Below are 26,589 nucleotides of genomic sequence, written 5' to 3'. Positions count from 1 at the left end.
GACTGAAGGAGCATGCTGCCAAGTTCAATTGGGGAGAGGAGGCTCTCCCACTCGTCGGTTGCGGCAGCAAAAGTGCACTTTTGGAAAGCAATAGTCAGCAGTAAACTTAGCGTAGCAACCATCCAATGTATGGATGGGACAGGGGGGTCTGCTTTCTTACTTACGTGGCAGGATAGGCTAGGACCATGAGGTAGGGCTGAATGGCCTGGTTCCTTTACTTGATACTGGTGTTATGTAATGTAAGCTCTTGTCTGGCTGGCTTTGGAGATCTCTTGCGGTCTGACGTTCCGAGCCTGCTGACTTAATCTCATATCATATGCATAGCCGTTGCTTGCGCCGTCTATGCTGTGCTCTGGTCCCAGGAACAACAGTTGCTAGGAGGGAACCGTCATGTGGGTTGGGCTGATTACATGCCACTGGGATGGAAGATGCATTTCCGGTCCCTCCCTGGGGGTCGTAGCTGCAGTGAGATTTGGACAGTGGGGTCGACCGTTGGAAGGGGGCATGGGAAACGTAATATTCTTCTTTCGCCCAGCTGGCAGCTGATTTTTACCGGATCGGGATGAAGGGTGCGAGGTCTGGCAAAATTGACCAATGAGGAAGGGTTATGCCTTTCCCCGAGCTGTGTGTTCCACCTACTTGGCTGCAGAGCCAAGCAACAAGGTCCCATCCCCATGAGCTTCTTTTGACAATGGGCTAGTATCGGTAGTACTGCAACGTCAACCTTGGGCGCAGACCAGACTCACTCACTGATCTCTGAATGCCGGCAGTGCAGAAGCTGAGGGTGGAACACCCGTCCGGACAACCCTATTGCCCAGGGTGGTCAATGGCTAATACCCAATAAGGGGCAGTCGCCTGGAATACAATGTTCCGTATCTTCTCGAATAGCCGACCACGGCGCGCGGAAGAGAACTAAGTAATGTTGAGGCATCCCATTTGAACATGTACAAGGTATTCTCCTCGAGACAATCGCCCGCAAGTGACAATCTTCGTCATACTACTTAAACCGCCTTCAAGACAATAGAGAACCCTGGGATAGAGAAAGTGTGAATCATATCATGCTTATTCCTCTAAAGGAGACGACCCCCCCAAGCCAGCGTTACCACCGACAAGCAGTACTATCAGCAAAGAGGAATTCATTTACTACAATATGGTCGGCATACCCAAATCAAACCGATGTAGCTTTTGCAAGGCAAGGAAAACAAAAGTGAGTCTGCACCACATCCCCTGTCCTTCGCAAGGTGTTTCCTTACCAAGACCATCCTCTGCAGTGTGATGAGGCCTGGCCGACGTGCGGTACATGTCAGCGCGCAAAGCGCCAATGCTCCGGTCCGCCACGGATGAAGTTTGTTATCAACGGCTGCCACTCAGCATCGGGAGGCTACGACAGCGCATCCTCCACCTCCAGTGCTGGGAGTGATACCTCCACGCCCAGAGACGACGCTACTCATCATCCTTCGACCCCCTCACCCCCACGAACCATGAGACGCCGCCAGCCGAGATCCAGCTGGGAAAGGAACACCCCCAAGGAAGGGGGCAGCTTCCCCAGAATGCAGCTGTCCGAACCCCCGAAACCGCGCGATATGGCTCCGGCCCCCGCAGAACGACTTGCGGCGGAGCTTGTCTTTTGTCTAGACGCCGCGCCCGGGACCGGCTACGACTTGCGCATGTGGGGCTCATCGCTGGAGCTGATCCCGCCCTTGATCGACCAGAGCGCCGTCCTGCAGCACGCCACCAAACTTCTCACCACTTGCTGGACCAACATGCGGCGCGGGTGGCCGAGACGCGCATGGCTTGACGCCCAAGTATACGACGCAGCCCTGATCGGTCTACAGCAGGCCTTGGAGCAAGCATGCCAAGATCCGGCCTCCAACCTGGCGACAAGCACATTGGCAGCCCAAACTATACTGCAAAAAGTAGAGGTATGACAAGCACACCTTCAGAACATACATAAGTATTGCTAAATCACACTAGATAGCCTGCAATGACAGGTCTGTAAACTATCAGAGCAATCACGGCGCAGGCTTATCTGCCGTGATTAGTGCTGGGGTTTGTGACCAGGGCTTTTCCGAGCTCAGACTGCATTTGATTTTTGAGAGCTCTTTCGCCATGGTAAGTCATTGGTGTTTCTTTTCCTCGTTGGAATTTCTATCTCTTCCTATGTACCTACATACAACTGACTGAATCCAATGGTACTAATAGCTGATGGGCGACATACGATGTGGCAAAGATAGCGTATTCGCCGAGCCGACCTGGTCGAGAGCTCTTCACAAGGCACTGGACGAAACCCCTCTGAAGCCCAAACTTCTGACTCGCTTCTATCGGTTCAAAATCGAGATGGCCATTTGGCCGACGTTGGTGCGCCAGCTCCGCCATCTACACGAGAACCCGGCCGACTCCATGCTGGCCGCCGATGTGGCGCTGCGGGTGAGCGCGCTGCTGGAGTACCTCGACGAGATGGACAAATCGGTCTTCGCCAAAGCCATGGAGCTGGGCAGTATCCTCGAGGTCGAAAACAGCAGCAATGATGCCCAACTTTTCACGCCCACTTCGTACGACTTCGCCAACTACATTCTAGCCAATTTCTTCCGCGCGCACGCCTTCTTCACTATTGTGATGCTGCGGATCCTGCAATGCGCCAATTCCTTCCTGTACGTCGCAGGACCCTATGGTTACACAGAATGCGGGGGAGATAAGGACCCGAGCTGCCATCACTCTTTGGTGCAACAGCAGCAGCAGCAGCAGCAGCAACCCCAGTCTCAGCTCCTCCTCGACTTCAGCCGCCGGCTCTGGCAAGTCTATCCCTACATGCAGCGCCGGCAGCCCCTGGAGCTGGGCGGCGCGCACTATTTCGTGGCGGCGTATGAGGCGGGCGATGCGCGGCAGAAAGCGCTGACTTGCGCCCTCCTGCGAGATGGCTCCTTATCGCCGCCGCTACCTTGTGTACCGTTTGACGAGGAGGATGCTACAATCGTGGCGGGCGCCATGGCACTTACTGGCAGATCTTTGGGAGCCCAGAGCGTGGACGAATCTATCGACTGGGATGCCGAGTTGCAGGGCATGGATCTTACGAAGCTGGACAGCGAACTGCTTTCGTGGGATTTACAGGGGCCACCGGTGCTGAGTTAGTTGTTTGACTGCTGTGACCTTTCCACTGCTGCAAGGCATATGGGAAAGGATGCACACTTGTGTAGCTAGTATATGTAAATAGTATCGAACGTTCACAGATCCCTGAATGGAAAGTTGTAAAGTCCACCTTGTTCATTAATTGTTGCTCAATCCCCCGTGCCAAAGTCTTCCATCTGGCTAATCACGAAGGAGGGCCTGTAAGGATGGGAGACGACGCACTTGGTCTTATGCATGCCATACTTTGGCTTCCCAGTATGCAGCCACGACTGGAGTCAAGTCAATAGAGATCCGCGGAGAAAATGTATCCGACAGTGCTCCTTCCCCCGTAGATTCTCTTTCAATCCGAAGTCAACACCCTGCGAACCCTCCCCTCGTGTTGATAGCAATCAACCAGCCAGCCCACTTGCTTGCCAAAGTCGTCGCAGGCAGTCGATCGGAGTCGGTAGAAGTCGGCCGACCATATTTCCCGACTCGTGTTTGGCCCATTGAGCAGGGATTCCGTGTCTGACGTCTGACGGATTGGGCGGGGCCATCAGTTTGGTTCATGTGTTTCCCCAAAGTGCACTTTTGGGGGAACCAGGGGGGAGTCAGGAGGGGAGAACCGTCGAGCTTTATGTATTACTTCTCTCTCGCTTTACCAATGCGTCAGCCAAGTAAGAAAGTTCCACGCGTCGCAACCCTCCAACATGTTATCTATTGCTGCAGATCTAGCCTCGCAATCTTTAACCAAAAATTTTCAAAGTTCTGCAGACAGAGAACCCGGGGAGCTGGTACGTCTTTGACGCCGTTGCTGGACGGACTGTATCGAACGTACCATTTTTGCATGGAGCAAGAGTTGTCAGACAGAGCCTGATAAACCGATGACCCTGCCATGGTAGCATAGTCCCACCAATCAGCCCCTGATGACAGGCACTGCCGCAAAGGAGGTAACCAAGCAAACACGAACGTCACATCATCACACGTATCCCGACGAACCAAATCCATGAATTCCATCGTCAAATAAACCCTTTCCATTTTTATATATACACAAAAAGCTGACCCAAGCAATATCGCCGCCGCTAATGGCGAAAGCCTCAGGACTTGCTTGACTTGACGCAATACGCGCACGCACACACACAAACACACACGCCCCCTATTGCCTTGCCCTAAAGAAGTAGTTCTATACGTGATTCTGAGTAATCAATCGCTTTTACTGCCTGCCTCTGCTGCAGTGTGGCCTTGCTTGCGATTGGCCGAGGCCTACCTAGTTAGTCGGGCAGGTAGCTAACTAGCCTCGCATCCCGCGCATACCGACCTCGCCATCCTCCCCACCCTGCGCAAACTCCGCCCCCGGCGTCTCCGTGGCCGCGACGCTGATGATGCTGTCCCTGCGGCCGCCCGTCATGCCGTCAATGTGCAGCGCCACCTCGCCGATGCGCCGGAGCACCATCAGCAGCGCGCCCCGCAGGTCGGGGCTGACCTCCTTGCCGAGCAGCTCCACCACGAGCGGGTAGAAGGCCCGGAGGTGCTCCTCGAACTCCTTCTCCGGCCAGACCGAGTACCCCTCGAGCACGTCCACCACGACCGGCCGCCACGCCACAATGTTGCGCTGCTGCGACTCCTCCTCCAGTGCCAGGTAGCCCTTTATGACATCCTTGCACAGCGGGATCAGCGCCTTCTCCACCTCGGGCCGGCTCTCCGCCCGCGAGGGGGATGTGTCGGCGAACATGCGGAAGAGGATCTGGATGTACGTAGCGGCCGATCCGCTCTCCTGCTTGAGAAGGTTGGGGGGCTGCTTCATGAACCCTTCGCGCCACAGCCGCATCCGCAGCTCCTTGTCGTTGTTGAACTTGCGCGCAAACAGAAACGACTTCTTGAGGAGGGCCATCAGCCGCAGCAGCTCGGCCGAGGGGATCTGCGAGTACACTGCCTCGTTGGAGAAGAGCTCATTGACCGTCTCGATCATGAGCAGCTGCAAAACACAACGAGAGATGATGCGGTTGAAAAAGCGGCGTCGAGCAGCCGTCACGACAACAGGCTGTTGCTGGAGAGACGTGTTGGGCTTGAATTCTTCTAGGGGGGTCGCGGCCGACATGGTGGGCGTACGCGGGCTGTCATCATCAGCAGCCGCGATAACCGGCGAACCCGTCTTGGTTTCTGACTCGGATGGCTGGCCGTTCTTGTCCGTGCCGTTGATGCTCAGTGCGTTCCCCTCCTCGGTGTCGTCGGTGGGAGTCAAGGGAACCTCGAAGCCAAGTCCATTAGGAGGGGGCGAGAGGGCTGAAGGTGCATTGATGGTCGTAGCCGAAAACAGTTGGTAGGCAGTCGTCCTCTCAAACAGTTCGCAGAAAGAGCCGACAATCTGGTTCCAGTGCCCAGCATTGAACTTGAGCACATTCTGGAGGATGAGCTGCTGTAAGCAATTGCTTCCTATCCGAGCAATCGTATCGTTCTCTTGGCAGATACACAGTGCCAAGAGGTCGAGGAACCGATCGAGCATGTACTCCAATGCATCAAAGAAATGGGTGAACAACACAATCATGTTCCGGAGAGCCTGGATCATTGTCGTGGATAGCCACACTGACAGCTCTTCGTGGCTCAGCGCGTTGCTAAGCTCCGGCCGCGAACGCAGCACGATGAAGATGGGGTAAAGCTGCTGGCGCCACAGGATGTCCCAGAAATCCGGTGGAAAGTCACCGCCATACTTCAGAAGCGCTTCGAAGAAGTAGTTGAGGGCATTGGACCGGACCTCCAGGTCTTCTCCGTTCATCAAGACGTCGTGGAAGGCAAAGAGAATGGGGAACCAGAATCCCTCCTCGAGGGATGTACCACTCGGCTGTTTGGTCGAGGCATCCGGGGGCTTGGGGGCGTTGACATCCAGTGTCCCTGATGCGTCATATCTTTGCGAAAGGGGGCATTCCGGAACCTTGAGCATCCGCGGAATAATCGACTTCAATGCCTCCATCGCTTGTAAGCTCTTCCTCTGGAACTTGACATTCTTGGAGAACTCCGTCAAGCAGACAATCAGGTCCGTAAAGGCGCCTTGAGAGATGACCACCCCAAATCGTGTCTTGTACACCAAGGTGACGTTCTCAAACGCCAGCGTCACGATGGATTCGTGGGGGTCCTTGGCGGCCACTGTGAATACGCCAAACATGGTCCTCCATCCAGATCGAATGTTCTCCCCACGGGCCTGGATCATCTGAACCAGACAGCGCAAAGCCATGTCCTTGACAGTGATGTTGTTGGAATTCGATATGACGTGCTCGAAGGGCTTCAGGAAGTCCTTTTGGAACTTGAACCCAGGCAACTCCTCGATCTCCATGAAGCGCATAGATAGTTGGCGCAGAGAGTCGAGGGCGAAGTAGACAATGGCGGTGTTGTTGTGGCATCCGACCTTGTTGAAATGCTCACCAAGCACTGCCCAGATATTTGCCCACTCGAATCGTACACGCGTCATGTTGTAGTAACTGATCTCGACAATCTTCTGTAAGCTGTAGGTGCGTGGCGAGTCATTGGAGCCCGACACCTTGATCTCGTCCCAGCTGACCTCGGTCAGTGCCTGGGCAAAATGAACAATTGCATCGCCTTTGAGGTTTGCCGTGTTGCTGAATATGCGGTCCACGCTTCTGATGACTTCCTCAGATCTGCTCTCAAGAGCAATTTCCATAGAAAAGCCCTTCGGGCCCGTGTTGGATCGGTTGCGGCGCCGGGACGAAGTTGCTGATTTCTTAGAATCGTTGGTGTTGCTGCGCTCCGGTGGCATAAAGCGTGCCTTGGAGACATCAGGGATGGCGCCTTCATCAACGCCCCCGGATATCAACTGTAGCCGATCCAGCTGGCTGATGCACATTAGCACATCCTTCCACGATTCTCGCAGATAGTCACCCTCAGTCTGGCCAAGTTCCAACATTGCTCGCAGCGCCTCGACGTTCTTGGCCAGGATCTCCTGGGGGTTGTTGAGATTGGTGGCATTCTTCAAAGCTGACATAAAAGCCTCCCGGGGCGTCGACAGCTCGAACAGACAAGCAATCTTGATGGCTTGCTTCATGCCCTCCAGACACAGCTTGTGGACCTCAATGTTACTGGCCTTCTGCATTTGGCTTGAGAGTGCCGAGAACAGCGACATCCAAATAACGTCGAACATTGGTCCGACGTGGCGGAATGAGGTGGCAGGGATGAACTTGATGCCAGCCCTGGCAGCGTCACGTCTCTGGTTCCTGAAGAGGTTCTTGAAGAGCTGCTCAGACCGCAGTGCGATCTCCTCCGACTGTTGCATGTGTGCTTCCCTTTGAAGATCGCGACCGACATTCGAGAAGGCCTGGCCCAAACCCGCAGCAAATCCTGTCGAGGGTGCCGTGGTTATACCCGCAGCAGCAGCAGCATCGCGCTCACTCTTCAGAACAATCTCATCGTTGGCAATTTCATCATAGATGCCCAGCAGGTAGTCGTCGGGAAGATCGGCGTTGTCGTTGATACCCCTGTTGTTTTTGATAAAGTCCTCCTTGCTCATTCGCCGGGCAATCTTACTACTGTGTAAATCTGTGTTGAGTAAAATGACCGAATACGCAAGAACATAAGCCGTATCGGCGTTCGCGAATGCTTTGGGGTTGCCCATAACATAACGGTTGGCGAACTTGAGCATGAAACGATCGATCTTCTGTGCTTCACCAGGCAGTCGGAACGATTGCAGGAACTGACGCAAGGATGGGACGAACCGCCTCCGGGCGAACTCCATGGTATCCACGAAGGCGTGCATGATCTCGATATTCTTGGCGTCACCTTCACCAAGGTACTCTCCGATCTGTGCCTTGTCCAGCTGAGGATTCGAGATCAGGAACTTCGCAATATCTTCTGGGCTGTCGCTCGGAATAAACCCTCCCTGCAGGAGAAGCTTGATACCCTTCTTGGGTTTCTCGTTGAAAGCCCGGATGGCGTTTGTCATGGCTGTTTTCCTCTGCTTCTCCTTTTCCAGCTGAGCGGGATCATCCTCAATGATCGGAGTCGAAGGCGGCAACGGGGTATCGAGGCGCGATGTGCTGTCGTTGGCCGACGGATCGATCGACTCTCGAATGTCTTCCATCGAGGCGCGAGTCTCCTCAGAAGAACCAGCATTGGCGCCGGGTCGTCCCACCATGGACCAGTTGACCAGAGATCGAAGGGCCTCTACCAGCGAATCCAGTGCTGTCCGCTTGATAATGTAGTCCTTCGGAACCTCCGACTCGGTTTCTGCAGGAGGCGCGATCTGCACCACCGTTAAGGGCGGCGGAAGCATGCCCTTGAGCTGCCAGTCGGCGCCATTGCCAGAGTTGGAGAACTTATCTTCGTAGAGCTGTTCTTGGGCGGACGTAACAGGCACAGGGCCGCTCGCGAACTTGGCAAGATCCTCGATTATAGTTTGAAAGATGTTTGCAACGTTTCTGTCGCAATCGTAGTTCAGGTACGTCTCGACCAGACCTCGGGGGTCACCGCAGAGACGGTTCAGCACGTTGATAAAATACAGTTTTTGCGACAGAGGCGCGGTTCGCCTCGCCAGGAGCGCGAGATATACTTCGTTGAGGAAGACCTCGATTTCTTTCTGATTTCCGGGTTAGTACGATTCTTCCACGCTGGGCTCGGTTGTCGGGATAGAATGTTACCTTGAAAGGGGCCCGCATGTATTTCAACATGAGCCAGAATATTTCACAGCAAACTTCGAAGACCCGATCTACGGAGCTGGCGCCGTTCCTTGTGATACTTAAACATAGATAATACTTAATGGCCTGGAGGAAGCTCGTCGGCTCGTTGCTCTTGGTGTTGGTGATGGTACATAGCGGAGAAGTGAAGATGAGAATATGGTTGTTCAAAAGAGTGCGGATCAAGTGTAGAGAAATGAGCTTGGATCGCATGGGTTGGCCACGGATATCGTACAGCTGATCAGGCGGCAGGATTTTGGTAGACAAGTTACAGAAGGAGCGGAAGACCAGGTACGCATCCCGTATATACACTTCGTCTTCGGCGTCGAGGGATTCGGTCGAGTCGTCGCCGTTGACGCTCTCGCCTGTCGTCGGCTCGGATGTGCTTCGCGCGGGCTTCGTCGTCTTGATCTGTGTGACCATGGTCGGCCCATCGCCTAGGTTTGAGTCGTCGAAGCTCTTTCTGTGCTCAAGATCCTTCAGCGTCAGCTTCGCGCCGTCGTTGGTGGATTCGGAAGGCGCGGTCTCAGACGCGCCATCGTGATGCATGCCATCGTGCATTCCGTCCGCATCGTCGTCCCCTTCTGCCGACGCGTGGATGTTGCCGTTGCCATTCACAGACTCGGGGGCGTCGAAGGTGACGTTGCTGGTGCTGTGCTTGAGCTTGGACAGGCTCATCCGCGCCTCTTTCATGTGTAGCCTCGTCTTGACGCGCTCAAAGACCATGCCCACCATCTGGGTTAGGGTGCCCTGGGCGGCCTGTTGGGTGTCGGTGCTCCTTGACAGGAGGAAGACATTGTAAACCTGGCGGACAGCCTTCAAGAGACCGGCACCGTGCACAACGATCTTATCGTTGAGAACGGCTGCGAGGAGGGCCTGGACGATGTGCCGCTGAACATCGACAGGCGTGGTCTCGCCCTGGAAACAGTCGCATATCGTATCGATGGCCCGATCGATGAGCGGGGCCTGCTCTGTGCCGTCTTGCTGGGTTGCGCCGGTGTGCGCGGAGAAGTAGGAGGAGGATATGAGCTTGCCTATGCAATCGAGGGCGGCATTTGTCAATTGGCTGCTGTTGAGCTTGGTGGCCAGCTGCAGGGGCGCGAAGACGACATCTGGGTCGGGCAGGGGCGCGTCTGCTTCTTTGATGGACTTGAGGGCCGTTTCGGTCAGGTCGGAAAGCTGCTTATTCCTCTGGGCCTCCTTGGAAGCCTGGATGACCTCCAAGGAGGACACCACGAAGACGAGAGAGGTCATGGCGTCCGCATTCACGACTCGGTGTCGAGGGCCATTCGTCGTCGGCGTCGTCGTCGTCGTCGTCGGGAAACGTGGAAGGGTGCTGCAAAGACTGGGCGCGTGGGTTGGTAATACGTGTACGTGGTCTTCAAGGTATCTCGACCTTGGGGCTGCCCTGTGCTAGGGATGGAGACTAGGCAAATGCGCTCCTCTCGAATAGGATGCGGCGGGATCGATAGTGGCGGGCCAAACGCAGCAGTGGAATTCGTTACGTGCACCCGTGGCCTAGTGTACAAATAGATCAGGCGTGTTGACAGCTGAGATGAGGATGTGGGATGTGCAGTGCAGTGCAGCAGTCGAGTCAGGAATTATCTGTCCTCAGCATGCCACGGGCATCCAGGAAATTTAGGGGGCAGATGGCGAAAGTCGACAATGATAAGTATGGAACGCGAATAGAGTTCAACTGGATGTCGCACCCAGCTGCCAGCAATTTGATGATTGAACTATTATGTTGGATTGGATTGATTGTACGAACGAGACCGAGTCTCTCTGCGTATGTTGCTTGCCCAGCTCCTCCCGGAATTGCAATTGCCAATCCTCCTGCATTGGATTCTGCGGTTACATAAACCTTCTGGAAGTCTACAGCTGTCCTCCTCCTCGGGCTCGCGCCTTTGCGTCGTACCTAACTCTGGGTCATTGGTCATTCAATGGGCCAGGCCAGGGGGTGACGGGAGATACGGGGTGCGAGGTACGTACCGGCCGGGTGCTTGGGTGCTTGCCCAGGTGCTAGGTCCAGCTCGGGCCCTCTTTCCTGTGCTCCCTCCCTGCAGGCAGACGTTTACCCAAAGAGCCAAAATACGCCAATACGACGACAATACGACCCGGCTCAAGCTTCAGAGCCTTGATGCTGACATAAACAGCAACCTCCCTTGGAACCCTTACTTTGGAACAAACCACCTGCCGCCCCGATCTTCGTAGGGCTTGGCTCGCCGTGGGTTTGGGTGGTTTTGATCTTGATATGAACCCAGAAAAAGGGGTGGCCTTGATGTTCATGAGCCCCATGTGGCTGAATTTCCCAGTTTAATCAAACATGGTCAAGCCGCCATTCATCTAAGGTTAAAAATCGAGACTCCGCTATCTTTATTGGACTTTGCGACTGCTTGATTTGATTTGCTGTGATGAAAGAAACCTGCGCAGTGCAATTGCCCCAGATATCGATTACAGAGACTGAGACTGGCGCATTTCAAGGCAAACAACTTTGAAATGGCAAATTCTATGTATCCCGTAATACGTGTTTGGTAAGGTATTAACCTGGCTAAGTACTCACTCGAGCTTACGAACCATTCTTTGGCATACATGTTTGATGTAGGATTGGATGAGATCCATATCTCGAATTCCCAACAGCTTGGGTCAAGCTTCAGCTTCCACGATAAGCTTCCCTTCCTGTGCACGATATTTGCATCCCAATATATATGCCTGCTTCTATATGCCAAGGTGCATGTAGGCAATCCCAAGACCTGCAGGTGTCATTAAATGACATACAACTAGATCTACCAGCAGATCATGAGTGCTAGTAGCAGAAGGGATCTATGTATGCACTATATCTTGCGCGCGACCCATCCCCAAGGGACCAAGGCCACATCGTGCTCTAACCCCATTGGGGCGTAGCGATCCCTCTCAAACTCGTTTCCGGTCTGCGACGAAGGGTAACTTGAAAATCGTCTGTTTGACTGTGCTCTGCAGTAGCATGGTTTTCTGTCTTGCAATTGATGACATAAATCGCAAGGTATGTTGTGTTTTGCAGCCTGTCGTGCATACACTCGTCAATGCCATCAATTGACTCTGAACAAATCTCCGATATGCACATTCAGTCGGGATGTTGGAATTGATAGCAGAGGCGCATTAAGCAGCTTGTCGGGGAGTGGGGGCCAGGCCGTAAGCGGATAAGCGCATCGCTGGAAACCCCAAAAAGCCAATTGCGACTTTTTTTTCTTTGAGCTCCAGCCAGCTTGCTAGGAAGCGTTGAGGGAGCTCCGGGACAGCAGGCGCGACGAAAATATCCCGCCGCTTACCCACGCCTGCCACCAGGGACGCACCTTACCTTACCTACCACATCGAATTTTACGGTCTCTTGTCAACTGCCAGGCCTCGGAGAGAAAGCTTCACATTGATCCAATTGTTCAATTGAAGTCCCTCCCTCTTTTTCTTTCTCAATCCCACGGAGCACCAGCGTCCCATCGCCTTCTTTTCCCCTCCCTCCGATTTCTCATTTCTCGTCTTGTCCGGCATTCCCCCCAAAACCTCCATCTCACCATGTTCAGCGCCGTGCTGCGAAGGCAAGCCCTTCAATCGACCAAGTCCCTCAGAGTCGCCAGCCTCTCGCCCCAATTAGCAAGATGGTACGCCTCGTTTCCTCCTCACCAGGTCATCAAGATGCCCGCCCTGTCCCCGACCATGACGTCCGGAGGCATTGGTGCGTGGCAGAAGAAGGCCGGTGACTCCATCGCCCCCGGTGATGTCCTGGTCGAGATCGAGACAGACAAGGCCCAGATGGACTTCGAGTTCCAGGAGGACGGTGTGATCGCCAAGGTCCTCAAGGACGCTGGCGCCAAGGACGTCGCTGTTGGCAGCGTAAGTATCTTGCTCTACCCCCGACCTCTCCGGTCCATCGCCGCCAGACCTGAGTTCAATTGTGCTGACTGAGTTTCCCCAATGTCAGCCTATCGCTGTCCTCGTTGAGGAAGGTACCGATGTCGCCGCTTTCGAGTCCTTCGGCCTTTCCGACGCTGGTGGTGACGCCTCTGCTCCCGCGCCCAAGGAGGAGAAGAAGTCCGAGTCCTCGTCGTCCGAATCCTCATCCGCCCCGACGCCCGCCCCCGAGCAGTACTCCTCCGAAGGCCGACTCGAGACCGCCCTGGAGCGCGAGGCCAAGAAGCCCAAGCAGACTGCTGCTGCCGCCGGTGGCGCTTCCGCCGCTGCCCCCGCCGCTGCCTCGTACGAGGACATCCCGCTCACCAACATGCGCAAGACCATTGCCAAGCGCCTCCAAGAGTCCACCCAGAACAACCCTCACTTCTTCGTGACCAGCAAGCTCTCCGTCAGCAAACTGCTCAAGCTCCGTGAGGCCCTCAACGCTGGCTCCGACGGCAAGTTCAAGATCTCGGTCAACGACTTCCTGATCAAGGCCATCGCTGTTGCCTCCAAGAAGGTCCCCGCTGCCAACTCTTCGTGGCAAGGCGACTTCATTCGCCAGTTCAACAGCGTCGACGTCTCCGTCGCTGTCGCTACCCCCAACGGTCTGATCACCCCTATTGTTACCGGTGCCGATGCCCGTGGCCTCGAGTCCATCTCCACCCAGGTCAAGGCGCTGGCCAAGAAGGCCCGTGACGGCAAGCTGAAGCCCGAGGAGTACCAGGGTGGCTCCATCTCCATCTCCAACATGGGTATGAACGACGCCGTTGACAACTTCACTGCTGTCATCAACCCCCCTCAGTCCACCATCCTCGCCGTCGGTACCACCCGCAAGGTCGCCATTCCCGTCGAGACTGCCGAGGGTACCTCCATCCAGTGGGACGACCAGATCACCATCACTGCCAGCTTCGACCACAAGGTCGTTGACGGTGCCGTTGGCGCCGAGTGGGTCAAGGCCCTGAAGCAGGCCATTGAGAACCCCCTTGAGCTGATGTTGTAGACACTGCCAGCTTTGTGGTCGTTGACGGTGGCGCGTGGGTTAAGGCCCTGAAGTAGGCCATTGAGAACCCCCTCGTGCTGACGTATCCTTGGGCGTTGGGGCGTGTGCAGGTGTATGAAGTAGTTCCAGTTGTCATATGTATTTAGCTAGACTACGTGTGTTAAAGACCCTACATTCAAGTTAAAGACCCTACCTACTTTCAACCATGAGGACCTTGTTGGCCATGCCCGGAATAAACTACCTAATATTTGCCATAACTTTTCTGAGTCTCTTTTCAAGCGAGGCCCAGCCGGTGTAGTTGCCTTGGTTATTCCATTGACTCTTTCGGTTATTCCACTTACTCTCGCGACTATTCCGCTTACTCCCTCGACTACGACAGGGAAATGAATGAGATACTTCCAAAATATAGTAGCCGTGAAACTGGAATAATAGGGATTCAAATTCGATAACTTGATGAGCGAGACGTTTGCCCAATCGGCACAGAAATCGGAGGCAACTGATGTTATCAGGCACTGTGTTCATCCCGCTACATTTGCCACAATCCGCTAAGACTTGGCCGGTTCATTCTCACCGTGGCTTGAGACTTCACCACGGTAGCCGACTAGCTCTCATGGTCACGTCCGATTACTCGGCTTGAATACCAATACCTCGCTTTGACTCCACACACAGGCCGATTGGGACCGTACCTGGTGATGCGTGAGCGGTTGACCAGGGGTACGGGGCAAATTCAATGAAGACAGGCGCATTAGAAATCGGCCTGACATCCCAGAGCATGGCGGCGAGCAAAGTTGCTGGCTGTGCCGTAAAGCCATGCCGTCTTGAGGCAGAACCAGTGGCATGTTCCTGGGAGCCGGTGTTCTTCGCAAGAGGAGCCACGCCGGAGTAGGCACGATCCCTTTCAAGAGAACCCAGTAGCATTGCTTCTTCAAGGGAGGGGGCACGCCCTCAAATACAATATATGCAGCTAACAATTGCCAGCTTACCGCAAATCGCAATGCCCAACCTTTTCCTCAGCCCTATGGAAACAAAGGAGATATCTCGGGTATCTCGGCGAGAGAGTCACCGGCAAGAATGAACGAGATTGTTCGGTGAGAGCTAGCCCATGGCTGCCTGCACGCCTACATACTTACACGACGTTTGGTCGTCTTTGTTCTTCTGTAAGCGAACGGAACAGTGGGGTTGGCTGGCTGCTGGAGGTGCAGTGAGACCGACAGTTTTCGGTAGGGGTTGATGGGCAATCGGGAGACAGGGATCATGGTACATCTGGTGGTCCAATTGGGATATCAACCTTTTAACCTGGGCCAGATACTGCACTGGGAGCAAACAAACACCCTTTACAGCTTTGGGGGAGACACGGGAGGAACAAAGTCTTTTCTTCTTCTTGTTTTTTGAAGGGTTTCCTTTTCTTTTCTGGGATATTTTAGCGATGCTCGTTGTTACCACTTGCTTCTGCTGCAAAGTTCGCATCTTTGGTGGTGGTGGTGGTGGTTGCCTTTTCTTTGGCCCAGGTTTCTGCCTTGCGCTTACTCGATCAATCGACTGAATGGGCACAACACTTGAGCAAACTCGTACATTTCCCCGTCTTACGGTACGTTGCAGTACATATGTAACTACCAAAAAGTACGAGATCCCGCATCTTTGTTCCAAAGTACGCAGGGCGAAGAGAGACCCAGCCCAGCCAGCAGCCTCATACCTGGTTTATTCTACAACGTTCCTCAAATGTTTGCCTGTTGCCCTTCTAATCTTCTGATTCATCTGTTCATTATTCTTCAAATTTTGGCAGAGTTGAAACCTCGTACATAAGGGAGGGAGAGTCACACAGAAAGTTGGAGAGGGGGTGCATTTCACCCGGCTCTCTCACGTAACGAACCTGATACCTCCAACCATACATAAAGTACACCCAGACATACATACATACAGATCGCCGTCAGCATGGATGCCACCACAACCATACCCATTGGGCCGCCGCCTCGCCCCCCAGGCAGGTCCCGCGCGCGCCTGTTTGGCCAATCGGGCGACGGCGGTGGTGGTGGTAGCATCATGAGGAGCGTGCTACTGCGGCACTTTGACGGCGGGCAGGTCGCGACGGCGCTGACGACGGTGGACCTGGCCTTCAACATGTACCACTACGCCTCGGACACCATCCTGGCCGTCTGGAACTGGGTCATCCGCCACTGCGTTGTCACCGTCGAGATCACCTACAGCAGCGAGCTCAAGCAGTCGGTCCTGACCTACGTCGGCGACAAGATCCTGGCCAGGCGGCACCCGACGGAGCTCCTGGCGCACGTGACGCAGCGCAAGCCGGGGGACCTCGATTTCGACAAGTTTGAGAATGGCAATGGCGGCGGCGTGAGTAGGCCTCGCGCCGTCCGGTTCGTGCCCAAGTTCCGGTCTGTCTGGTTCTTCCACAGGCGCTGGCTGCTCATGGTCAAGAGCAGCAGCGTCACGACGTGCGACGAGAACGTCAGCGACTACGCCGACATCCAGGAGGACCTGACGATCGTCTGCCTCGGCGTCTCGTCCGAGCCCATCGCCGACTTCCTCGACACCTGCCGCGAGCTCTACGACAAGAAGCGCGAGACCTACATCACCACCTTTGGCAACAGCGGCGGCCACTGGAGCCAGAAGCTGAGCAAGGTGCCCCGTCCCTTGTCGTCCGTCCATCTGGTCGAGTCCGTCAAGGAGGAGCTGGTTAGCGATATCCGGAGTTATCTCGACGTCAAAACCCAGCGGCGCTACCATCTGCGGAACATCCCCTATCGCCGGGGTTATCTATTCTATGGCCCTCCAGGTATGTGTTTGAATGACTCTTGCCACTATTAAAGTCGTATACGTGCGAGAAAAAGAAAAGAAAAATGGGAGATGTAAGTCTGCCTTGAATGCTAACTCTCTTACAGGAACCGGAAAGACTACGCTCTCAGAAGCGATTGCCGGTGTCTTCCAACTCAACATCTACGCCATCGACCTATCCAGCGTCCTGGGCGACAAGGACTTGGCCAGACTCTTCCAAGCCCTACCACAACGCTGCATTGTCCTGCTCGAAGACATAGACGTGGCCGGCCTGGTCCGCGATAAGGACATCAAGGTCATCGCCGCGCCCTCCATCCTGAGCACGCCTCCGCCTCCTCCACCCCCATTTCCCGCATCATCTACCAACGCGGTGCTGGCCGCCGCCTCCGCCATGTCTCCCGACCAGACACCTCTCTTCCCACCCCCGCCGATGTTTAGCCGGCCCAAACCTCGCGCCACGGGGTGCACCCTGTCGGGCGTCCTGCAGGCCCTGGACGGCGTGGGTTCTCAGGAGGGCCGCATCGTCATCATGACGACGAACCGCCCCGAGGACCTGGACGACGCCCTCATCCGCCCCGGGCGGGTGGACAAGAAGGTGCGCCTGGGCCGCGCAGACCGGGACTGCGCCCGCGACATGTTCATCCGGATGTTCGAGCCCAACATCGCCGCCGCCAGTAACAACGACGGCAGCGCAACTGGTCCACTCAAACTTCTCCTCGAGGCACCGCCGACATGCTGCGATATGTGCCCGACCCTCGACATGGCCCAGATCCGCACCCTCGCGGACGAGTTTGCGCTTCAAGTCCCCGAGGACACGTTCTCGCCCGGCCAGCTGCAGGGGTTCTTTCAGATGCACCTCGAGTGCCCCCGGCGCGCCATCGCGCAGGTCGCGGACTGGATCGAGCAGGAGAAGCGGCCGCAGTTCGAGGAGGCGGTGCTGAATATCTGCGTGCGGAGCGGCGGGGAGGAGGAAGGGGTGGAGGACATGTGGTGCCGGCTCAAGCCCAAGGAGACGCTGGATGCGCTGTTTGATGCGGTGGAGCACCGTGTTGTGCCGGGGGATAATAACCCGTCTCAGGTTAAGATACGGCTGGCGTACAGGGAGGCACGAGTGCATCGTAGTGATACTCCCGAATCTGTAAGTACAGCTCGTTCGTGGGTGATTTCTAAGCTGACATGGCACCGCAACAGTTGAAACTCAAGGATAATGACAGACTCGATCTATTTTTGGACCCGGCACAGAGCAATGGGCACGCCACAGAAGAAGAGATTAGGACGCTTGCCACGAAGGAGCCAAACAACCCCAATCCAATTGATGATTGATCAAGCATTCATCGAAGGTTTTCATTGGAATACATGTTACTATTTATCTACTCAATGGCTTAGAGGTGTGTAGATACAGCACATGGGGCATCATGCCAGAAGCAAACCTGCTCTGGGTTGCGGTACTCTCACTTCCTTCAGGGGTATCATCGATCGCCATCTCCAACCCGCGGCCAAACAGCGGGCCACAGGAGAATTTCGCAATTGAGCACGCAATAAAGTAACTGCGCAAAAGGAGCGCATTCGGTTCTTAGGGACATGAAAAACAATGTATTGTAGGATGGCAATGGGGAAGCATGGCGTTTTTCTCGCATAAGGGCTGCATATCGGCATTTTCTTTTCTTCTCGTACTCATAGTTGTAAGATTTCGCGGACAAAAGTCCGCAGCTCCTCGGCCTCCTCAGGGACGGTGCGGTTGGGCAGGTCGACCATAGCGGATCTCAGACGATCATCGCCGCGAAGTGCGTCTTTCATCAGCCGGCGGAGCGTGTCCATCTTGAGCGTAGTGTAGGGGGTGATGCGCTGGAGGCTGACGAGCTCCTCGAAGAAGTCGATGAGGTTCAGGTGCATGAGCAGGTCCTCCTTGTCGACCATGTGCAGGGCCACGAAGTGAAGAAGTCCCTGGTCAGACGAAGCCTCGGATACGTAGCGCTCGTTGAGGTCGGGGAAGTCCGTCCGGCTCACGGCGGCCAGGTTCAGGGCGGCGAGGCGGGGCAGCAGGCGCAGGAGCCGGCCTTGGGCTAGGGTCAGCTGCTGCTCGCCCAGGCCGCCTTCGGCGTTCTGGTGCGGGCCCCGGCTCCCCAGGGAGAGGAGCAGGCCGTAGATGTCGCGGTCGTGGAAGACGCGCCGCCACATCAGGCCCTGGCCCGGGGGCTTGGTGCGGATGGCGATCTCCATGCCGTTCAGGGTGGTGGTGGAGGGGGCGCCGGCCGGCGGCGGCTGCAGGTCGCAGTCGGTGTCCAGCAGGTCGCCCAGGACCCTGGTGCCCTTCTCGCCGACCTCGACCTGGGGCGCGCTCAGCCAGTTGGTCAGGAAGGCGGAGATGATGTTGTTCATCATGGCGAGGATGGCCGCGTCGGCGGGGGACCGGGCCGCCTTCTGCAGGATGGCCATGGCGAGCAGGTTGGCCGAGGGGGCCGGGGAGCGCAGGGCCTGGATCAGGGCCTCCTCGGACGCCATGGACAGGACCTGGGTGAAGCTAACAGGGCCCAGTAGCTTGATGGCCAGCGAGCACAGCACGGCCGGATCCTGCTGGTACTGCTTCAGGATCTCGGTGATCTTGGGCAGCAGGCGCGGGATCAAGGGCGGGATGTTGGCGTCGTTCAGCTGCAGCTCGACATCATCGAAGAGTTTGGTGGTCGGCGGCAGAGCAGGGTCGGCTATCAACTCATCCAGGTGCGCGTCCAGCTCGTCGACCCCGGTCACGGGAACAGTGTCTGTGTCCATCTTGACGGCTATCCGGGACATGTATGTAATCGAGATTGAGTACAATGTAAAGTAATTCTGAGATTCCCTTCCTGTTTTGTGGTGTTTTGAAAGACGCGCTAGCAGACTTGAAAGTGAGAGAGGTGAGCTGGATCTCAGATGATGACAATGGTATCAGGCAGGCAGTCAACTGATGGCGCAAGTCATTAACATCGCCTATCGACTCTCGACGTCAGCACTCTTGGAGTAAACAGGATGTCTCGAGAGGGAATAATGGAAGTTTCGCGGTTAAGCAGTTACTTCATTCCTCATGAGACAATGGGATAACGTGGAATAAACACTAGAACTGGAAGGAATAGACGGGATAAACACTGGAAGTCGCTTACCAAACAGGCTCGCTTCGAATAACGGGCAATTAATTCAGCTCGAGGCACGAGAGGGGAGCTACAGCTGCAGCAGTGCTGTCCCTGCAATGGCGGGGGTGGGGCAGCTCCTGGAGCTCGCTAATCCCTCCGGCCCCACTAAAAAGTTAACTGATCTGATCTTCGAGTTTGGCGCCGACAGAATCTCCAATTTCATCAATTACTCACTCACCCACGCAGACTGCCGATCCGCCACACTTCCACCACCCTTGGACACAATCTCTCTCTCTCCATCTCACATAAACAGACAATATTGTACATGCACGTGTAGCCTAGATGTCTGGCCGTGGCGGTAGAGGAGGCGGCAGAGGCGGCCGCGGTGGCGCGCGGGGCGGTCGCGGCAACCTTCCCTGGGACTACGACCCCGCCGGCGTCCAAGAGCAGCCCAAGGAGCGATATCCCAAAACCTACAAGCCCCCACGAGCCAGCAACTTCCCCCTGTCGACGGCCGAGGCGCGCGGCGTCACCTACTTCGTCCAGCTGCGCCGCGACTTCCACAACTCGACCCTGTACACCCACAAGCACCTCGCGCCCGACGCGGCCGGCACCTCGTCCAGCCTGACCGACCCCGTCTGCCGCGCCTACGGCCAGCAGCAGGCCAACGCCCGCTACGGCGTCAAGAGCAAAGCCACCGTCGACCCCTTCCTGTCCGTCCCCATGTACAGCCACAAGTTCGTCCACGAGGCCCGCACCCTGCCCGACTTCCGCGGCCGCGAGGTCCACCACGAGCTCTTCCCCGAGAACCTCTGGAACACCATCGACGGCACCGACGACGGCGGCAAGGCGGCCGCCAAGGCTAGCAAGCGCGGGCTCAAGCGCAAGTCCATGGCCGCGGGCGGCGACCTGGAGGAAGATGACGAGGACGACGAGGACGTGGTCGGTCGCCACAAGCGCCGGGGCCCCGAGACGGACGCGGAGCGCCGGCGGCGCATCGAGGAGGCTGCCCAGGGCAAGGACGAGGAGGGCGAGAACCTGGCCGAGGAGGATCCGGAGGAGGAAGAGGACGAGCTGAGCCAGGAGGACGACGATTTCGAGGAAGACGAGGACGGCGGCGACTACGATGCCGAGCAGTATTTCGATGGCGGCGACGATGACTACGGCGATGAGGAGGGCGGTGGCGAATCCGCCATGGACTTCTAGATACCTTGCATTGTTTGGCGTTCATAAGGGCTCGGTTTTATATAATTTTTTCTCGCACTTGCTCTCTATTGGCATTTATCGGAATCCCACTGTCTTAATTTTCGTCCATTCTCGTATCGACAAGCCCCTGCGAGAATAAATCAGTCAAGTCTCTAAAAGATCGAGAAGCTAATATTCCAGTTGAACTGTTATTATGGCAGAAAAGTACATGCATGAACCGGCATATAAGTAAGCGTATTTCTTTTACTACCCTGTCGTAATATGGAGTAAGTGGAATAATCACGGCATATAGGTTGTTATTACCATGGACAGAGACAGAGTACTGTTTATTCCAGCGGTCGCTTGTCGAGTGCCTACCACCATTAGGTAGTCTTGGCCCCCTTTGAAGTACTCGGTTCTTTAACCTGCCCGTGCTCGCTCGTGACCCACTGGCGGTTACCCAGCTCATGCTGCATGCCTTCTGAGTCTGGCGGTGTTGACCGGTGTTGAGCGCGGGATCCCCCGGCATCTATTGCTTCAAGTTCTCTAAGATCAACGCTACTTCATCTTCAGCGGCCTCCAGGATATGTTCGGGGCTATGGGTTGGCTTCCAGCCGATTTCTTCCCCGCACCTGGCGGTAAAGGTGCATCTAAGTTTTGAAAAGCGACCGCAGCGTCAGTCTTCATTTCCGCAAGGACGACGACGATGGGCAACGAGATCGGAGAACTCATGGAGGAGAAAAGGAAATATACGGTCAGACCAACAATGAAAAGAGTAAACTTACTTGCCGCCGAGATGTACCGGCACGAATTCCGGCGGGCAGCCGATGGCCTCGCCCATCTTGGCCAGCGTCGCGCTATCCGCCATTTCGATCCTGGCGTCGTCGATGACGTGGTCGTCGCGCTTCGCGAGCGCCGCGGCCAGGGCGGCGTAGAGGTCGTCCCAGGCGACGCTGCCCGAGGCGGCGAGGTAGTATCCGTTTCGACCGGACCCAATTCCTGCTCCTTCGTCCTGCAGGATGCGGCGCAGGATGTCTAGGTACAGGTTCGTGTTGTCGAGGACGTGGCAAACTGGCCAGGTCTGGGGTAGCCACTTAGCTTCGATGCCGGTATGAATGATAGATAGGTTGAGAGGAGTGAACGTGGCTTACCGGTCGACCTTCGTCGGTTCTGTATACGCGACGGAGCGCTTTGGCGGCTTTCACTATCGCCACTGTTTGGATGGATATGACGTTGCCGAAGCCCTCACCCTGACCATCTATTGGGAACTTCATTAGTCATCAGTCGGATCAGAAGGTGTAATACAACATTGCATGTGTTGTGCTAGTATGAAACTTACAGACAATGCAGGGGACGAAGATGTAGCTCTTGACGCCGTGGAGTTCGCACTGCTCTATCACGGTGTTGTTCGTGTGGACCGGCTATGCATCCATCCAGCTTCTCCGTCAGTGATTTCACTTGTATCGTCCCTGCGAGCCATTCGGGCGGGACTTACGGTCTGCATCATCGCATGCGGAGCCTGCTGGCGCTTCTGGATCTGGTACAACTCCGGGTCATTGTCCCGAAGCTCTCGGTCATGAGGAGCACCCGCGTGGCTCGAGAAGATCTTGGCCCCCGAGGTCTACATTCGCAGGGACAGATATGTAAGCCAATTTAATCGCGTTATACGAGGTCCAAAATGTGGACAGGGGAAGAACTTACGTGTAGGAAGTGGACAGCCTGGCCCGTGGTCTTCTTGACTTCGGCCAGGGCCTTGATCATGTACACCTGCGATTCCGACTGGAAGGCGTCGATCAGATGGTAGATGACGGTGATCTTATTGTCGACCACCCCGCGCAGCACGGCGGACTCGTCGTACGGGTCAAAGGCGAGGGGCTCGGCTCCGTACTTTTGCTTGACGGCCTCGGCCTGCTGCGCGGTCCGGACTAGGGCGTACAGCTTGCCGTAGGGGGGCAGATCGGCCGCCGCCCACCGGGCGAGCAGGGTACCGCCCAGGTAGCCGGAGGCGCCGGTGATGAGGATATTGTGGGACATGGCAAGGAAGACGACAAGATGAGGCGCTTGGTTGGTTGAGAGGGGTCGGTGGCCGGGTTCTTGGCGATGTAGTTTGGCAGTATGAGATCCCTTTTAATATTCTCCTGGGTTATCTAATCCCCGTTCGTGCATTCCGCCATTTCAAAGCCGGGACTCTGGTTCGACCGTCGGCGCAATCATGGAACCGCAATGTGGTGGAGAGACGGAGACCCGTCGCCTTAGTCTGACTAATCAGAGCCCACCAGGAACAAAGTACGCCCTGGTGTTAGTCAACAGCCATAACAACATCTTGATGCAGTTGGTGTTTACAGTTTGCCGGACGTCATCTCAGCAGTGAGAGACATGTTGCTACCAATATAACCCTCGATCTACCTGGGCTGGAGAATGTAATGTCATGTACGACATGGGGTCATTGGATGCCATTAGCTACGCGAAACCGAAACGGCTCCGACGTCTTTTCTTGGCAAGACCCCGCGACCGTAAATAACCATATTGTAACCATCCGCCAATCACCCCCATCGCCAGACCCCCCTTGTTGGCCATTGTCTTAACCACTCGGAGCCATCACATTTACGTTCGGTCGCGTGAGAGGGTAACTTGAGAGTTTTGCTGTGCATTTCAATCTTATGCATCAATGGCTTTTCAATGGTCGCATCCGGAATCGGTCGTCCCGATTTGGATATTGGATGGCTGCACTTGCCGGATCTGGGCTCCCGCCATTTTGGGGAGAGAGGAACTCAATGCCGAGTGCCCCAGATTCTCGGCTCGCGGCTCCGATATCATGACGCCCTCCGAAGAACCCACCCCGCAGCATGGGCCTGGTTATATCTAGCAAAGTGATGCTAGATGCTTGGATATCCTCACATCTCCTGTAACATCTTTTGTTTTTCCGATAAACCAAGTCAGAACCAAGTACTTTCTCATTGGCAGCATGGAAAGTGTCACCCCGCAGATCGAGGGGCTCCTCGAAAACACCAGAGGGGTAAAAGTGCAGATTGGCAGTAAGCGAGATGGATAACCAGTTTTCGATAGAATACCAGCTTATACGTGACCAGGTACGGAGCCACATCCCTTGAAAGCGATCAAGCTCGCATCTGCCAGCATCCAAGACGCGCATCCGCGCGAGTCCGAAGCCCTGCAACAGGTGCTGGCCATCGCGGAGAACGCGCCCAACTACGGCGGCCTAGGGCTCAACGAGAATACCACTGTTTCCGAGGAAGACCGCAATGAGCTGATCTTCCTGGTCTCAGCCTGGCTGGAGGCGCTCAACTCGGCTGACAGGAGCAGACCGGCTCTGGAACCGTCGGCTACCAAGCCCCCTGATCGTCGACCCATGAATGTCACCGAGAAGATCTTCGCCCTCCATGACGTTGAACCGAAGGGGTGGGTCAAGCCTGGCCAGATGATCCGGGTGCGCGTCGATTGGATCATGGCGAGTGAGTTCAGCTGGCATGTAAGTTTGATCATCAGAAACACCCATCACCCAAAGAAGGTGTGAGGCTTACAGCAACACAACTTGATCCCAACAGGGCATGGTGCAAGTCTACGACCGCCTGGGCAAGCCGGGCATCTTCCGCAACGACCGGTTCTGGCTGGCGGGCGACCACAGCGTCGAGCCGCGCAACATGGACACGCCGCTGAGCCAGCAGCTGGTGGCGCAGTCCGAGCGGGCCAAGCGGGCCTTCAAGATGACCGAGTACCAGGGCATGAACTACACCATCATGCACACCGAGTTCTTCCGCGAGCGCACGCAGCCCGGCATGCTCGTCGTCGGCAGCGACAGCCACACCTGCAGCAGCGGCGCCAACGGGTGCCTGGCCGTCGGCATGGGCGCCGCCGACGTCACCATGGCCCTCGTCACGGGGGAGACCTGGTTCCGCGTCCCCGAGGTCGTCGAGATCCGCTTCGAGGGGCGCCCGCCCCGCGGCGTCGGCGGCAAGGACGTTATTCTCTATGTGTTGCGGCAGCTCAAGCGCAATACCGTCGCCGCGGACCGTGTCGTCGAGTATACGGGGCCCGGGCTGGACTACTTGAGTCCCGATGCGCGGTTTGCCATTGCCAATATGACGACGGTAAGAGAACAATCTTACTCACACTCAGGTGACGTAGTAGTATGCTTGCTGAACAGGTCACGAAACAGGAATTCGGGGGCATCACGGGCATCTTCGCCCCCGACCACCATACCGCCTCCTTCATTCACCAACGCAAACTCGCGCGACACAAGAACCACAGCTACTACTTCAAGCCCGACCCGAGCTGCGAGTACGCCGAGTCCCACGTCATCGACCTGGCCCAGGCCGAGCCCTTCATCGCACGATACCCGAATCCGGACGACGTGGTGCCCGTGGGCGAGATGGGCCGCCAGGGCCTGGACGGGTGCTTCATCGGCGCCTGCACGACGGCCGAGGAGGACATCATCATGGGCGCGCTCGTGCTCGAGGCCGGGCTGAGGGCGGGCAGGACGCCCGTCGCCCAGGGGAAGCGCAAGGTTGTTCCCGGAAGTCGGCCGATCTTCGACATGCTTCGGAAGTCCGGGTTGGCCGACGTCTACGAGCGGGCGGGGTTCGAGATCGGAGTGCCTGGTTGCAGTTACTGTGTTGGTGTCAGCGTGGATGTGGCCGCGGAGGGCGAGGTGTGGCTCAGTAGCCAGAACCGGAACTTCAAGAACCGAATGGGAAAAGGTAAGATTTGGCATCGTCGTATACACCGAGGGCAGTCTTTTGGTGTTTGTGACTAACTGCTCATACAAATAGGCTCTATTGGCAACTTGGCCTCAGCAGCCACCGTGGCTGCCTCCTCGTTCGAGATGAAAATGACGTCCCCTAATGATCTGGTTGCCATGATCTCCAACGAACAGTGGGAGAGGGTTAAGGGAAAGGGTTCTCTCTCCTCGGCTCTAAGGGTCGAGCCGCAATGGGTCGAGCCCCCTGAGCCCGCTGCTGCCGCCAACACTAGCCCCAACGCAGCCCCGACTATGAGTGATGGAACCAACAATGAAGCAGAGAAAGCCGGAGGAGAAGAAGAAGGCGGGGCTACCCCGAAATTACAAAACATCAAATCCAAGATCTACCGCCTAGGCGACTTCATCGACACCGACGCCCTGGCCCCGGCCCAGTTCCTCATGACGGCGGGCGACGATGCCGGCTTCGGCGCGCACTGCCTCGAGTTCACGCACCCGGACTTCCGTCATCGCGTGGCGGACGGTTGCAAAGTCGTCGTGGCCGGGCGCGCCTTCGGCTGCGGCTCGTCGCGCATGGAGGCCGTGCAGGCCCTCGTAGGCGCGGGCGTGCGGTGCGTCATCGCCCGGTCCTTCGCCTTCATCTACTCGCGCAACCAGCCGAGCTTGGGGCTGCTGGGCATCGTCGTCGGGGACCCGGCGTTTTATGAGGCGGTCGACCAAGGGGGTGAGGATGTGGAGGTCGAGATTGACCTCATGGAAAATGTGGTTAGGCTAGGGGGCGACGGCGGCAGTGCGAATGACAGTGACGGCAGTGGTAAGGAGTTCCCGTTCGAGTTGAGCCAGATGGAGAAGAGGCTCACCGAACTCGGTGGCGTGGCGCCTGCCTTCAATAAGTTCGGCAAACAGATCTTCGATGCGTTGACGAGCGGGAGCCGCGGGGTGCAGAAGTCGTTGAAGGAGGCTCACGCGGCTGGTAGTTCTTTGGCCTGGTAAAAAACAGTATGCCAATTCTGATACTTAAGGTGCGAGATTGACGCGACGCCTATCCACCGAACAGTTTATTACGAGAGTCTTTCATTTGACGTACCA

The 26,589-nt window shown here is 56.2% G+C and overlaps 9 protein-coding genes across 9 annotated transcripts; 5 read left to right on the top strand and 4 right to left on the bottom strand.

The window, feature by feature from the left end:
* Positions 1 to 1,150: 1,150 nt before the first annotated feature.
* On the top strand, positions 1,151 to 3,129 carry PG985_003613 (uncharacterized protein; the record flags this gene model as incomplete). Its single annotated transcript, XM_066823382.1, has 4 exons — positions 1,151 to 1,207; positions 1,272 to 1,922; positions 1,975 to 2,112; positions 2,203 to 3,129. 4 exons carry the CDS (start codon positions 1,151 to 1,153, stop codon positions 3,127 to 3,129), a joined length of 1,773 nt encoding a protein of 590 aa, XP_066686542.1.
* A 1,267-nt stretch (positions 3,130 to 4,396) lies between these two features.
* On the bottom strand, positions 4,397 to 10,037 carry PG985_003612 (uncharacterized protein; the record flags this gene model as incomplete). Its single annotated transcript, XM_066823381.1, has 2 exons — positions 4,397 to 8,686; positions 8,748 to 10,037. 2 exons carry the CDS (start codon positions 10,035 to 10,037, stop codon positions 4,397 to 4,399), a joined length of 5,580 nt encoding a protein of 1,859 aa, XP_066686541.1.
* A 2,292-nt stretch (positions 10,038 to 12,329) lies between these two features.
* On the top strand, positions 12,330 to 13,707 carry PG985_003611 (uncharacterized protein; the record flags this gene model as incomplete). Its single annotated transcript, XM_066823380.1, has 2 exons — positions 12,330 to 12,647; positions 12,736 to 13,707. 2 exons carry the CDS (start codon positions 12,330 to 12,332, stop codon positions 13,705 to 13,707), a joined length of 1,290 nt encoding a protein of 429 aa, XP_066686540.1.
* A 624-nt stretch (positions 13,708 to 14,331) lies between these two features.
* On the bottom strand, positions 14,332 to 14,625 carry PG985_003610 (uncharacterized protein; the record flags this gene model as incomplete). Its single annotated transcript, XM_066823379.1, has 1 exon — positions 14,332 to 14,625. One exon carries the CDS (start codon positions 14,623 to 14,625, stop codon positions 14,332 to 14,334), a length of 294 nt encoding a protein of 97 aa, XP_066686539.1.
* A 1,014-nt stretch (positions 14,626 to 15,639) lies between these two features.
* Positions 15,640 to 17,820, top strand: PG985_003609 (P-loop containing nucleoside triphosphate hydrolase protein; the record flags this gene model as incomplete). Its single annotated transcript, XM_066823378.1, has 3 exons — positions 15,640 to 16,498; positions 16,605 to 17,635; positions 17,689 to 17,820. 3 exons carry the CDS (start codon positions 15,640 to 15,642, stop codon positions 17,818 to 17,820), a joined length of 2,022 nt encoding a protein of 673 aa, XP_066686538.1.
* A 351-nt stretch (positions 17,821 to 18,171) lies between these two features.
* On the bottom strand, positions 18,172 to 19,266 carry PG985_003608 (uncharacterized protein; the record flags this gene model as incomplete). The annotated part of the gene is made up of 1 exon (XM_066823377.1): positions 18,172 to 19,266. One exon carries the CDS (start codon positions 19,264 to 19,266, stop codon positions 18,172 to 18,174), a length of 1,095 nt encoding a protein of 364 aa, XP_066686537.1.
* Positions 19,267 to 19,943: 677 nt separating this feature from the next.
* On the top strand, positions 19,944 to 20,807 carry PG985_003607 (DNA-directed RNA polymerase III subunit RPC7; the record flags this gene model as incomplete). Its single annotated transcript, XM_066823376.1, has 1 exon — positions 19,944 to 20,807. One exon carries the CDS (start codon positions 19,944 to 19,946, stop codon positions 20,805 to 20,807), a length of 864 nt encoding a protein of 287 aa, XP_066686536.1.
* Positions 20,808 to 21,315: 508 nt separating this feature from the next.
* Positions 21,316 to 22,820, bottom strand: PG985_003606 (uncharacterized protein; the record flags this gene model as incomplete). Its single annotated transcript, XM_066823375.1, has 6 exons — positions 21,316 to 21,436; positions 21,572 to 21,867; positions 21,938 to 22,044; positions 22,126 to 22,207; positions 22,282 to 22,407; positions 22,488 to 22,820. The coding sequence occupies 6 exons, from the start codon at positions 22,818 to 22,820 to the stop codon at positions 21,316 to 21,318; spliced, it is 1,065 nt and encodes a 354-aa protein (XP_066686535.1).
* Positions 22,821 to 23,751: 931 nt separating this feature from the next.
* Positions 23,752 to 26,493, top strand: PG985_003605 (uncharacterized protein; the record flags this gene model as incomplete). Its single annotated transcript, XM_066823374.1, has 5 exons — positions 23,752 to 23,821; positions 23,900 to 24,273; positions 24,350 to 24,892; positions 24,961 to 25,501; positions 25,574 to 26,493. The coding sequence occupies 5 exons, from the start codon at positions 23,752 to 23,754 to the stop codon at positions 26,491 to 26,493; spliced, it is 2,448 nt and encodes an 815-aa protein (XP_066686534.1).
* Positions 26,494 to 26,589: the final 96 nt, after the last annotated feature.

This window comes from Apiospora marii (assembly GCF_038362585.1).
Source record: "Apiospora marii strain CBS 49790 chromosome Unknown utg000003l_segment0_segment0, whole genome shotgun sequence".
Taxonomy (NCBI): Eukaryota; Fungi; Ascomycota; class Sordariomycetes; order Amphisphaeriales; family Apiosporaceae; genus Apiospora; species Apiospora marii.
Note: the sequence above shows the minus strand (reverse complement) of the source record. Positions and strands in the feature narration are given on the sequence as shown.